Source organism: Archocentrus centrarchus, chromosome 1, assembly GCF_007364275.1.
Source record: "Archocentrus centrarchus isolate MPI-CPG fArcCen1 chromosome 1, fArcCen1, whole genome shotgun sequence".
Taxonomy (NCBI): Eukaryota; Metazoa; Chordata; class Actinopteri; order Cichliformes; family Cichlidae; genus Archocentrus; species Archocentrus centrarchus.
In genome coordinates, this window is record NC_044346.1 from 14,582,692 (window position 1) to 14,595,355 (window position 12,664).

Consider the following 12,664-nt stretch of genomic DNA (forward strand, 5'->3'; position numbering starts at 1 on the left):
TACTCCTAAGTCCCCTCAAATGCTCTGGCCAGCGTTTTTCCAGTGCAGGCTGTAAGATAACGGATAAAGGCTGTAAAACTTTATGAAGAGTCCAAAACAAGTCGATGGGTGCCGCCTTCAGAGCACACAACTTATATTTAAAAGAATAACACAAAGTGGTTTGTGGCAGGCAGTTTACTGCATTTTAAAATTATGGCGCCCATAAATTATTTGTAAAACTAGTGATAGGACATCTATGTAACTCTCTATATATCATGTTATTAATGTGCTTATTTATTTATCATCAGTCTTAAGATAGCCAGGAAACACGTCAGGAGGTTCCTGCATCTTAAACCGCACTCACAGACACTGTGATTAAAAAATACCATAGAGGGATCTACTCTTGGTGCGCTGTTATTCTTCGTTTATATAAATTATATTGCCTCAACAGTGTCTTCTAAGTTGCTTTTATATGCAGATGACTCAGCCCTTGTGGCAGATAAAAGTGTTGAGGTTATTCAGCATAGGCTTTCAGAGGAAATTAAATCAATCAGAGAATGGCTGATTGATAATAGGTTTTTCCTACATTATGACAAAACTAAGTCGATTCTTTTTGTACCGAAAAGGAAACGTGACAAATTAAACTCCACTCAGGTGCAATGTACCAGTGGTAAAATTACATGTAGCTCACATATCAAGTATTTGGACGTAATTTTAGATCAATACCTGAATGGTGAAAAGCATTGTGGATAATATAATTAGAATTTACCTTTTGTTTAAAAACATTAGCAGTTGCCCACATCAGGGGGAATCTTATTTCGTCCAAGGATCGGCCAAGTATTGTCCACGGACCAGCCGGGCCATTTTAAGTAGCTGGCTCTGTAAACAAAAACATCTTCCTACACTAAGATGAATGGACTACATTAAAACATATTATTTTGGGGTGCCTGTCTTTTATTCGTTTAAATATCCTGACAGCCTCTTGCATGTTGCTTCACTCTACACTGACATTTTCACCTTCCTGTACTTCTTTCTGGCTGAAGAATTGTAAAATAATATTACTGTTATTAAAGAAGCAATGACACATTATCAAAACACCTCGCTACACATAAAACTGTATTATGGGCAAATTGTATGTAAAGCATCAAAAGTAAAAATAATTATGCTGCAGAAAAATGTTCCCTATCAGTTCCCTACCATCATTTATGCTTCAAATTGTAGCTATGGTTGTGCTCTTTAAGAAAACAACCTTTTCAAAACTGTGCCAATTACAGAATTCAAACTAGGAGCCTGAGAGTGTCAAGTGTATGCTCCACATCTGACATTAACTCCAATGTTAACTTTTCTCCTATCTTTGGGGCAAAAACCAAAATGAAGGCACTTTTTAAACTCTCAACTCTGTCAATTTTAGTTGTACAGACATAAAAAAAAAAAATACACGCCCTGCCTCACTAACATTTTGTGCTCATAGTGTAAAAGTTTTTCACTGTGACCTACAGTTTTTGTGTGGTGACCTGTTGTTTATGGGTAGGTCAGAAGGATTTTCTTCTGTGTTACTCTTTTTAGGAGGGAAAGAAGCAGCTTGAAGCAGCGCATTTCTGATTGGTGGATTCAAATATTGGCAGTTAGTGCTAATGTTAAATGCTTTCTCTTTTTCAGCTGTTTAAGCTGATTCAGCAAATTAAGTTTAAGCTATCTTAAGCATTTCTAGGCACTGCAGCTCAAATCTTTCAGCTTTCAGCATTCACATTGCATTATCACTAGGAAATGCTTTTTCTAATTTAATTTGTCTCTCATCTCTTCTTGAGTTTGTTTTTAGATTGTGACATGATGTTTTGCTTTTTGAGATCTTTTAGCCTACTTCAATTTGTTAGACAGATTCTAGTTAAGTGATTTCTGTTTCATTAATTGGGCATTTTTAGCTTTCTTTACTTTCTTTACAGGTTATATTTAAGTCCTAATTTCCTGATTCAGCAGCTTTGGCAGTAATCAGGCCTGGGTGTGGCTAGTGAAATTGAACCTGACTTTCCAAAGAATGTGCTTAATCACCGTTAATTCATGATTTAACAAGGGGGGCAATTAAGTTTTCACATAGGGCCAGATAGGTTTGGAAATCTTTTTTTTTCAGGCTATCTTTTCTAGAATTAAATTTGTTCGATGACAAAAATGGGAAAGGGCTCACCAGTGTCATTGAATAAAAATGATCAACTGCAATTAAGAAATAACTTGCATAATAACTGTGTTTTAGTGCGACTACATGAAAATGTTGTGCAGTGTAAAGTGTGAAAATAAGCACCAAATAAAGGCTAAACTGCAGCTGCACATGAAGCAATGCTCAGTGCTGAGGCTTTCATACCCTACCAACTGGGCCTGGGCCTAGATACTCCAGACTGTTCAGGGAGGGCCTCAGCGATCAGACTCCTCTTGCACCTTGAAGGCAACAATATACACACTAGACACACACACACACACACACACACACACACACACACACACACACTGGCAGCCTAAACAGGGACTGTCACAGTAGATTTATTAGCACAACAGTTTAATCAGTCTCATCTGTTAATATCTTGCACAGTAAGTATGATTTACTCCTGTGAGCATCTATTAATTATTTATAGAGGTATTGTCATTTCTAGTCCCAAGAGTAACTGGCGAGTTACTACAAAATAGAAACACAAGTAGATAGAGTACAGCGAACTGTTTACTTTGTTCTGGCTGAGGAGAAAAGGAATGATGTGTCTCGTTTTAATCACGGGGCTATTGTTCTCCTGCTCCGTGGGTCTCCTTCTGTTACCCTATAAGTATTGCTTGTGCTGACTCTTGCAATCATGTATACAGTATTGTAGCATGCACTTCCAGCCAGTCTCAGTCCTGCAAATATTTGGTATACAGGCTCCTCATGTTTATTCAAAGTACTGGGTTACACTGTTTGGGAAAGATAGCCAGACAAGGGCCCTTTAGGGAGGAAAAAGAAAACTATTCCAAATGAAAAGAAATGATTCATGCCACTGATAGTGTATAAACTAAAATATATGTTGGAGCTCACAGCAGTATTGGACAGTTCCACTTTATGCAATTTTGATTGGATCCGAACATTGCATAGACAACTTAGTATCGCATTACTCTAAATATGGCAGTGCACACTTTTGTGTGTGTGTGTGTGTGAGTGAGTGAGTGAGACCAGAGTGAGGTGGGTGGTCTCCGCTTGCTTATCATTACACAACACAAAAGCCTCATTGGTATTTTGAGAAGAAAATTAATATTGCCATCAGCAGTGGCTCTTGCGTGTGTGCCTCCATGCTCGGACCTGTTTGTGTACTTCCGAAAAACGGAGCGGAGAATTTCCACTTCAGATGAGGAATTTTCCCAGCCTGAACTTTGAGCGATGGCATGACGCTGCATGATGACATAGCAACCATCACTGGGCTCGGACAGCTCTGAAGGCAGCTTTTCCATTTAAAGCAGGAATGAAGGGAAAATCCAGGGTTTGTAGCCGCACTGTCTCCGGTTTAACTTAAAATATTTTCTCAGCATCCTCTTCTTTACTCTTTTTTACCTGGCTGGAGGAAAAACCAACAGTGGAAATGCTGCAGCTGTCTTACCCAAAACTCACAGCATGAGGCCAAAGGATGCGGTTATTTTTTGCCTGCACTTAAAGACACAGAGAGAGACAGGAAATATGGTAACTTTATAATAATTTCCAAGAAGTGTTCAGCATAAAATTTGGTGCAAATTAAAGGAGAAAGTGACATAGGAAGAACAATTATAAAAGTTCAACAACTCCAGCTGTAAGAAACAAAAACCTGACTTTAATTTAGGCTATTTCCCTTTCAAGGTCATGTCCTCTTGCACATCTGCACTATTTTTAGATTGCACTTGTGGCTCAAACATCAATTTCTGTTAACTAACCTGACTTTGACATCAATAATCACCACTGGTGATGGGAGCTGGGTCTTTGGGACACCTCAGAACACAGCAGTTTTCAGTGGAAGAGCCCATAGCGACCACGCTAACAATCTGCGCCTCGTGTCAGGAGCGCAACATTCCACATCTGCAGGGTTATGCACCATGAATTTGTCCCACACCATCAGATTTTCAGTGTAGTGTTCATGCTGTGACTTACTGCTTAAAATATTTGTCCCCAATGACCAAACTGCAATCATGCTATTTGCCATTATGTGCCAGCATAAAGCACTTTGAAAAGGCAGGAGCTGTTTGCCCACTACCTCTTCACCAAAATGATGCTGCGTTCCATTTACCAAAGAAGTCGGATGTTGGAGCTGGGAGTGGCATTACGCCCTGGATGAGCATGGTCCAGTAGTAAAATTGGAAAAGCAAGGAAAAACGGGTTTTGCTTCTTAGCACGATAGAGCCATTCATACATCACTAGCAATACAGCACAATGCATGTTTTTTTGCACTTAAAAATGCCACTGCAGCACAATATAAAGCCTGGTCAATACTCCGCATATGGCTTATTCAGCCAGTCACATATGCAGTGGCACAAGTTTTACACTTTCACTTCTATTTATGTTTGCAGCCGCCATCTTGGATTGTTAAGTCGGGGTTGGTGGGGCTGTTTAGACTTTCTGTTGGAAATCAGACTTGTAAAAAAAGCTGTCTGGGAAATGGAAATTCTGACTTCAACTGGAACACATTATGAGATTCAAGTTGAAGAGTCTCTGGTGTGACACAGTGGAGAACCAGGACCAGCAAACACAGCGACAGTAGGATGTTTTTTTCATTCAGTTCATGGCAGATAAAATGAACATGGGAAAATCTGTCAGAGGTCAATTAATTTTTTTTATGTATTTGCTGTTGGTTTTCATTAATAACTAAGCAAGCTGATGTATATAAGCTTGTTTTTCCTTTAGTCTGATTTAAAAATTAATGAAGTATTGCCCTATGAACTGCTTACAAAATATATATGAATTAAAAATATATATAACAAATGCTATTTCTGTCAAAAAGACAGTAAACATCTAAAACAAGAGACAAGTATTTCAGACATGCTATAAATTTTAATAGACATATTGATATTTCTGAAGAGAAACCAAGTTATCCCTACTTTTATTTACAATACAGGAATACAAAATTGTCACATACAGTACAATGGTAAAAACAACATAGAGAATTTAAATAATTATTTTATTTGTGTAACTACTTAAATAATGAAAATGGTTATTCTATTCACACCACGCCATCTCAGCAGCTACAATGCAACTTTCACATTAAGTGCTAAAAAAATTATAATTTTCCATTTTACAGCATGAATTCCTTTTTGATTTATTAAGACCAGGTACAGTTGTTTTATTTCAGCAAACACAAGGACAGTAGGAGATGAACGACAAGTATATCATTTATGGACACTAGACTTCAATTGACCATGGTTCTTGAAACCTGATTTTCAAAATAAAAGCTGTGGAAAAAGTACAAGGATAAATGCTTGCCTTAAAAACTGTTAAACAGCTGGTGGTTCTGGGAAGACTGGCTTTACGAGAAGTGAAGTGGCAAAAGATCATCATCAAAATAATGCATGTATGTGCATCTGTAAAATCTGTTAAACCGTCTGCCTTAAACTGGAGAAGTCAGATGCTCATTAGAGTATGTGAGCTTGACGTTTTTTCCCTCAGGTTAATCTCAGCTCTGCCTCTGACCGTGAGCTGCTTCCACACTGACTTGGAGGCCCGACAAGATCTTTGATCATCTCACTGCAGAGACACATTTCTGACAGTCTTGTTGTGTGTGTGGGGGGAAGAGTTAGATCGGCTTCACCAACTGCTCCGAATTACTCTTTGCAGGCACGGACATGTGTTACTTTTACACTGGGTGAAAAAACATCCTCATGTCTCTTTTATAAAAGCTGCATATGTATAAGTACAACACAAAATGACGTACTGACAAGCTTAGTGTAAATTTGCTTTCTATAAACACCATATTCTCCCATATATTATTACGCTTAAAAAAATAAACCCTCCTCTATGATAACAATAGTAATGCTATAGTTTTTTTTGTAAATTTTTTTCTTGCAATGCTAAGTAGGTAAGCTCTATTGGAAATATACATCAGCGCATTTCATCCCTTCCCTTTGTAGTTTTGACTTCAACCTTTTGCTTCAGTGTGTGATGCAATGAAAGGAGTTTGTTAAACCATACCTGTGACAGTGTGGTGTGTGAATGTGAAACCACTCTCACTGCGCTTCTAATAAATGTCAAAATTCATTTTGAATAATAAAGTGAATGAAATGAAAATGATACAGTGCATGGGAGTCGAACACTCCATTCAGATTGAATGAAACTGGCGCTGACAAAGTACAGAAGTAGGAATACTCGTCATTCCTACTTCTGTGTGTGTAGATCCACTCTGTACACAGATAGCAAGTGAGTGATGCCAAACAAAGTATACGTTCTTTATGCTGTTAATTGCTTTTTATGACAACGTGCCCACAAACTAAACAGAACATAAATGAGTCAACATGGCCTCTCTTGTATTAGTGCTTTTGGAATAGTAAAGCTCAAAGCACTGCAGGCTCTATGAGACCCATGTCTCATGTTCACAGTCTGAGTACACAGACATTTATTTCGTTGCTCGGTTTTCAACGGACCATGAACACAAACTGGATCTTGGGCCACACCACCCAATTCTGAATCCTTAATGAACTCCTGAATAATCAACTGTCTCCACTAAAATACCTCAAAATCCATTTTCGGGTGTCTTAAGTAAGGCAACAGAAAAGTCTCAGGGAAAAAACAGTCTGCTCCGGCAGAGTTCCTGTTCCTGTGAAGCCAGCCGTGTGAAGGCATTTTCTGAGCAAGAGAGGAAATGTCTTAATGGAACTCATCAATCAGCTGTCTGCAGGACTCTTTGAAATGTGAACACGGCTTGGATGCCAGGCCTGGTGCTCAAGAAAAGTAGCTTATAGGTAAGGAGAGGAAAAGCTTGGTATGGTGATGTGGATTAAAAGCAGTCTCATGGGGGTCCTGTATGTGTTTGTGTGGGTACATGCCTGTGTGGATGTGAGCGGGACATTAAGAGGCCACATAAGTAAACCTCATTAAGAGTCTTCTGAGGGCGATAGGTAGATGTGTGTTGACTTGAGGATGGACGATGGGGAGCTGCCCCTGCTGCGCACCCCTATACAATGTAGCTGGTCAGGTCTAAGAGGTACGAGGTCATGTCAATGATGTGGTCCAGTATGCCGTCTTCCTCCTGATCGTTGGGCATACCCCGTTCGCTCTTCTCACACTGGTTGCCGGAGTAGCCACTCTTACACAGGCACTTGTTAGGCTCCATGCAGACTCCTCCGTTGCGACAGGCTGGTTCACATTTGGCTGTAGTCACAGGGGGTAACAGTGAAAACACTTCAAACTTGAAGAAATAAGCTTGTGCTCTGTTTTATTCAGACGTATCATCATTACTGATAAGGAAAATTGTGGCAGATATTACTAAACCTAATTCACAGTGAAAGAACACATGGATGTTGGTCCACGTTGTACTCTGAAGGCACAGATGCACTCTTACCAGCTCGGCAGAAGTGTCCCTCCCAGCCGGGGCTGCAGCAGCACTTGCCATTAGGAGTGCAGCGTCCGTTCTTACAGTGCCTGGAACAAGCTGTCATCAGCAGCTCTGGTGGCTCCACCTGACGCTGGCAGTCCTTAGGAGTGTGAGGCCTGCAGCAATTGTTAAAAAAAGAAAAAGACAAAAAGAGAAAGTCAGTATGCAGCAGAAAGTAAGCCTCTCAATGTGGTCATGAACCACAGCAAAAAAACCCAGATTAATCTGATATCAGTGAATGTCTTTCAATAGTCACACTGATGAAAAAACATTGCGACTAAAAAAAAAAAAAAAAAAAAATGCAATCTCATATTTAAAGTTTCTCATTAAATATAATTTAAAAAAACACTGCTTTTAAGATGCTGTACGACAGCTTGTTTAAGACATTGTTGACTTTTGGCCACACTGCACATAGTGAGGATTTAATATAACCAAATAAATAATAAAAGACATTTCAAGGCAATAATTCTAGAACATTTTTCAACTGTTAATAATAATAATAACATGTAATCAGGGTTATATTGATTTATGAAGGGAAAATGTGGTGTAAACGCATGCAGTTGTGCTATAATTCACTGTTTGGATGATTGCACGTCATAAGATGTGCGATATGTTGTTTAAATTCTACCTACTAATCAGCATCTGTCTCAAATGAATGAACTACCATTATGTCCACAACAGAAATCATCCAGCATCCACGGGTCGTTTAATTGGGCTTACATGAGTCTGTTTAGAAGTTTGAGCCTCGCCCACAAACACATTTATTTGCCAGATCACAACAGTTTCCACAAAGTTTCACGCAACCTTTTAAAACATGTCTTGTTAAACAAAAAGCAGAGACTAAACAAAAACAAAACACTCATCCAACTTCTACTGGCTGAGCTGCACATTAATACTATATCATGTTTTGGGACAGGACTATAGGAAATGTGTTCTATTTAAACATCTAACACTTGCCTTTATCGTGGTAACGATTTATTAACTGTTAACCTATTTTGAATGGTACAACAGGAAGGCCAAGAAACCTGCCGTCACACGTTGTGTCTATGATCTCAGATGATTTTCAAGGCTATCAGGTTTTGTTGATATGTAACTGAAGTGGGATAGCACTTTTGAAGAGAAGGACTTTAATATGCAGACTTTTAACCTGTCAAGTGAAAAATTTATGTATCTGCTTCTGAAGGAGGTGTGTGTGTTCTTTTTCCCCAGTGACATGCTGTTAAAGTGATTGTGCCTCCCCCCCGTGTTTTCCCAATTAATAGCAAGTTAATCTTGACTTAAAGTGTACAGTTGGGACCTGACCCGTGTCAAGTGTGGTTGTTTTTATTGTTTTGACTTCCTACTCGAAGAACAAAATGACACACAGGGTTAAGGCAGGGCTCCCACAGATATGAACACGGTTTGGAAAATGCACGCAGACACAAACAGAAACATCTCCACACCATATGTGTCAAGTTTGAACACCAGAGAGACATATTGTGATCATTCCATATTAAGACAAACATCCAGACACGCACATCAGCAAATGGGCTGAAACAGAATTATTTCATATCACGCTCCACAAATCTGGAAATAATACAGCGAGTGCGTAATCAAGTTCAAATGTGAAGCGTCTGTTAGTGCCTCTTACCCACCGGCCCACACACACACACACACACACACACACACACACACACACACACACACACACACACACACACACACACACACACACACACACACACACACACTTGCTAGTGTGCACATTTTTAAAAGAGAGAGAGGAAGAAAAAGAGATGTGTAAACATTTCTGCTGTACTGAAGCAGAAAACATTGTTGGGCATTAAAACATGTGCACACAGGCAGGGTAACTGGACTCTTGTGGACTGATGCTGGTATGAGAGCTGAGAGGCATGAGCAGTGAGGTCAGTGAATGTGTATGTGTGTAATGGTTGGTCCACGGGAGAACAGGCCTCATCAATCATGGCAGGGGAGCAAATGGTCAATCAGCAGGAGAAGCCAAAACTAGATTGAAGACATACAACCAGCAATTTGTATATTGAAGCTGAAGTCAACTATTTTTAGAACACATTTAGTCTTACCTCCATCTGGGTAGCATTCACACCAAATTGCAATGCATAATTTTGGTTTGTGTTATTTGAATGACTATTTGTCCCTAACAGGCAACGGGAGGAAGTTTTCGTAATGCGGTTTAAATGCTAATGCGGATTTGCCTGTAGTAGTCTCAGAGTAGACCCTGGGTGTAATGAAGCTGTTTAAAATCTTTTCTGATCTTTTCTCTAATCTGATTTTATGTATACTAATTATATAATTAAATAATTACCCCCCCCCCAAAAAAGTCTTAAATGTTAATATCCTGCTTTGAAAAATGTGCTACATGTGTTCTGATAGACACACTGTCTCTGTGTATGTGTTAAAGTTGCTTTAAATTTTGAGGATGGAGGGTCGGTGGGGGTTGATTCCCATGCTCCCATCAGCACCCAACTCCATACTCCATCTCTGCTGGCTTTTGTTGCTGCAGGCTGCATGTAGTTAAAAAAAGAGCAAAAGAGGGAAGAAAACAGAAAGAGAAGGAGAGGGAGAAAGAGTAAGAGTCCCTAGAGAATTGGGGAGGGTGGGGGGTGGTCTGTAGCTAACACTGTTAATGGCAGGCAGGGGTCAGCAGCGCTACTAACAGCCTGTACGACTGCCAGGGTGGCTGTGAAAACAGCACCTGCTGGTAGCACCACTTGACAAAGGCAGCTGGGTCAACAGCCACTGTGGGAATTTATCAACTTTGGGAGGGGTGGTGTATGTGTGAGAGTGAGGGAGTGGGAGAAGGTGACAGTGCTCGCACATGAGTTACATGTGGACAGACAGAGAGACGACGAGAACGACTAAAGTCAGCGTGTGACATAAGGCACCGATCATGCCATAACAGAACATAAAACAGAGCGAAAAGTGATACAATAAAACACACGAGCACATCTGCAAAGCTAAGACACAGCACACGGAAGGTGAATGCAGGGTTAGATCCCTCTCTTCTTTCCATCAGCTAAACATTAACAGTGACTACCATTCAAACCTTCAACGTCAGAGGAGTGTGGATACTCTGCCTCAAATTTGTTCCTGACCTGTTTGATTATTCTGTTTGTCAGTGTGTATGTGTGTTTAGCTTGTTAGCTCACAGGGTCTGTTTGATTGACACGAGGTATATGTGAGAAAAGGGCTGTGGAGTGGTGTACATTGTGCACTCTAACAATGGCCTAATAAAACGGCCCAGTGTGGTCTCTTTTGCTGTTTTGTCATCCGACTCCATTGTTTGGGGGATCCTTTTGTAGCTTCATTCCTTGTTTTAATTGTGTAAGAAATTTACTGTGTATTGTAGGAGCCACGGCTATTCAGTGGGACTAGCAAGTAGCTTTGTCAAGGGGAGGACCACAGCGGAGATGCAGGAAGATTTAGGAGGGATAGGAAAATAAAGAAAATACTTTTTTTTTTCTGCAGCGTGCTGGGAGCTGGCGTACCACACACGCACACAGGCTCGTGTGTGTACCCACCACCCACACAGTTTACATCTATGCGCACAACACACAGAGAAGCACACATACAGATAAATATACCCACAAATGAGCACCCGTGGTCTCCATCCCCAGCACATTTAGTGATTTGTGACTTCCATGTCTAATGCAGTTCATAAAGGAGGTCCCAGGACCCTATTTGAAGTTCACTGTGTCTTTTTAAGGTCTCTGCTCACTGTAATTCAATCAGTCTAGCCTGCAGCTGACAAAACCTGAATGTGTGAAAAGTCCTTCTCAATACTACCTTCCCATGAGGGGCTGCAACACAGAGAATGTCAAATTGCATTTTGTACCAGAAAATAGCAGGAGGTCTGGCTCTATATGTTAATTAAGCTATTGCCAAGGACTGACTGTAGGAGCAAGGTGGGGGTGCAACCGGGGGATTCTGAATTATGATGCGATAAACAAGTAACTTTACTGTATGACTCCCACACCATACACAAGCACATAAAACAAGCTTGTTCCTGGCACAAATATAATGCTTTCACTGTAAAAATATTGTTATTAAATGTAGACTCATCGGGACAGAAAAGAAGCAAAACCTGCCCATGAACACCTGCAGTATATGAGTAAATCAAGGTACAATCAGACGTGCAGAATCACTTCGTATGAGGGTTACTGTTTGTATGTTTCAGAGAAGCGGCAAAGGGCAGTAATGACATTAAATCATCTTAACCTCCACTAAGGTCCAACTCACAGTCACCATGATTAAATAAAGATATTAATGATAAATATTAATGCATATTTCTACACCAGAAACAAATCGTGCCTTTCCACATTCTTTCTTTCTCTCGCTTACAACCTCAGTCACACCACACCCATTCAGCGTGTTTCAAAATGCATGGTGGCCTATTTATTATTGGAGGGGCACTCCAACTGACAAACAAATACCTCAAAATGAAGTCATCTGGCCAGGACGTGTTTACACAAACACTGCTGAGGGATTTTATGGTTGATGTTTCCTTGTAAGCCTTTACCGCTCCCCCTAACGGTTCCTCTTTTCCCCGCTCTATGTTCCCAAACACAAAGTTGATTAAAACACAGCGCGAGATGCTATACCGGACCACAAAAACCACCATACTCTAAAACAAACCTCTGTCTGAATGGGCTTCAGAGTCCAGATGTCCCTGAAGCAGGGAAGAGAAAAGAAGGGAGGACCACCAGACTTGATAACGTGCTGAGGTCAGACACGTTAGCTACCCCATTCATTCCCCTGTTACCCCCTCTCCATTCTCCCTGTAACAAGATCCTAATAACGAAGCCAGAGTGTATTAGGAGTCAGGACTCTAACACCACAGGGTCCACACAGACTAAACAAGTCCAGCTGATGGTGGAAAGAACTGTTCTCTGGGAGAAATGCGTCCAGCAGCCATGCCAGAAAACATAAATACGAATGAAGCCATCAGGGCCCCCTTTGAAACATCTGTGTTGTAATTAACTGTGCTATTGCCTGGGTGGCACTGCCGTCACCCAGGAACAATAAGATGTGGACATGTTTTTAGTGTGAATCTTTCTCTAAGTATGCTTCGATTACTTTATCTATCTCTCTTAATCATAAGCTACTCA

The 12,664-nt window shown here is 40.4% G+C and overlaps 1 protein-coding gene across 4 annotated transcripts in view; it reads right to left on the minus strand.

Annotated features, from left to right (window-relative positions):
• Window positions 1–4,985: 4,985 nt before the first annotated feature.
• Window positions 4,986–12,664, minus strand: part of hhip (hedgehog interacting protein) — a 36,096-nt gene continuing 28,417 nt past the window's right edge. For 3 of the 4 annotated variants that reach the window (XM_030732695.1, XM_030732705.1, XM_030732723.1), the window contains 2 exons: window positions 7,506–7,654; window positions 4,986–7,315 (listed from right to left, as the gene is read on the minus strand). In XM_030732695.1, the coding sequence (XP_030588555.1) occupies window positions 7,119–7,315; window positions 7,506–7,654 (346 nt within the window). In that variant the 3' untranslated portion in view covers window positions 4,986–7,118. Of the gene's footprint in view, window positions 7,316–7,505; window positions 7,655–12,664 lie in introns of those variants that run through there. The other variant, XM_030732714.1, reaches the window with a different exon arrangement.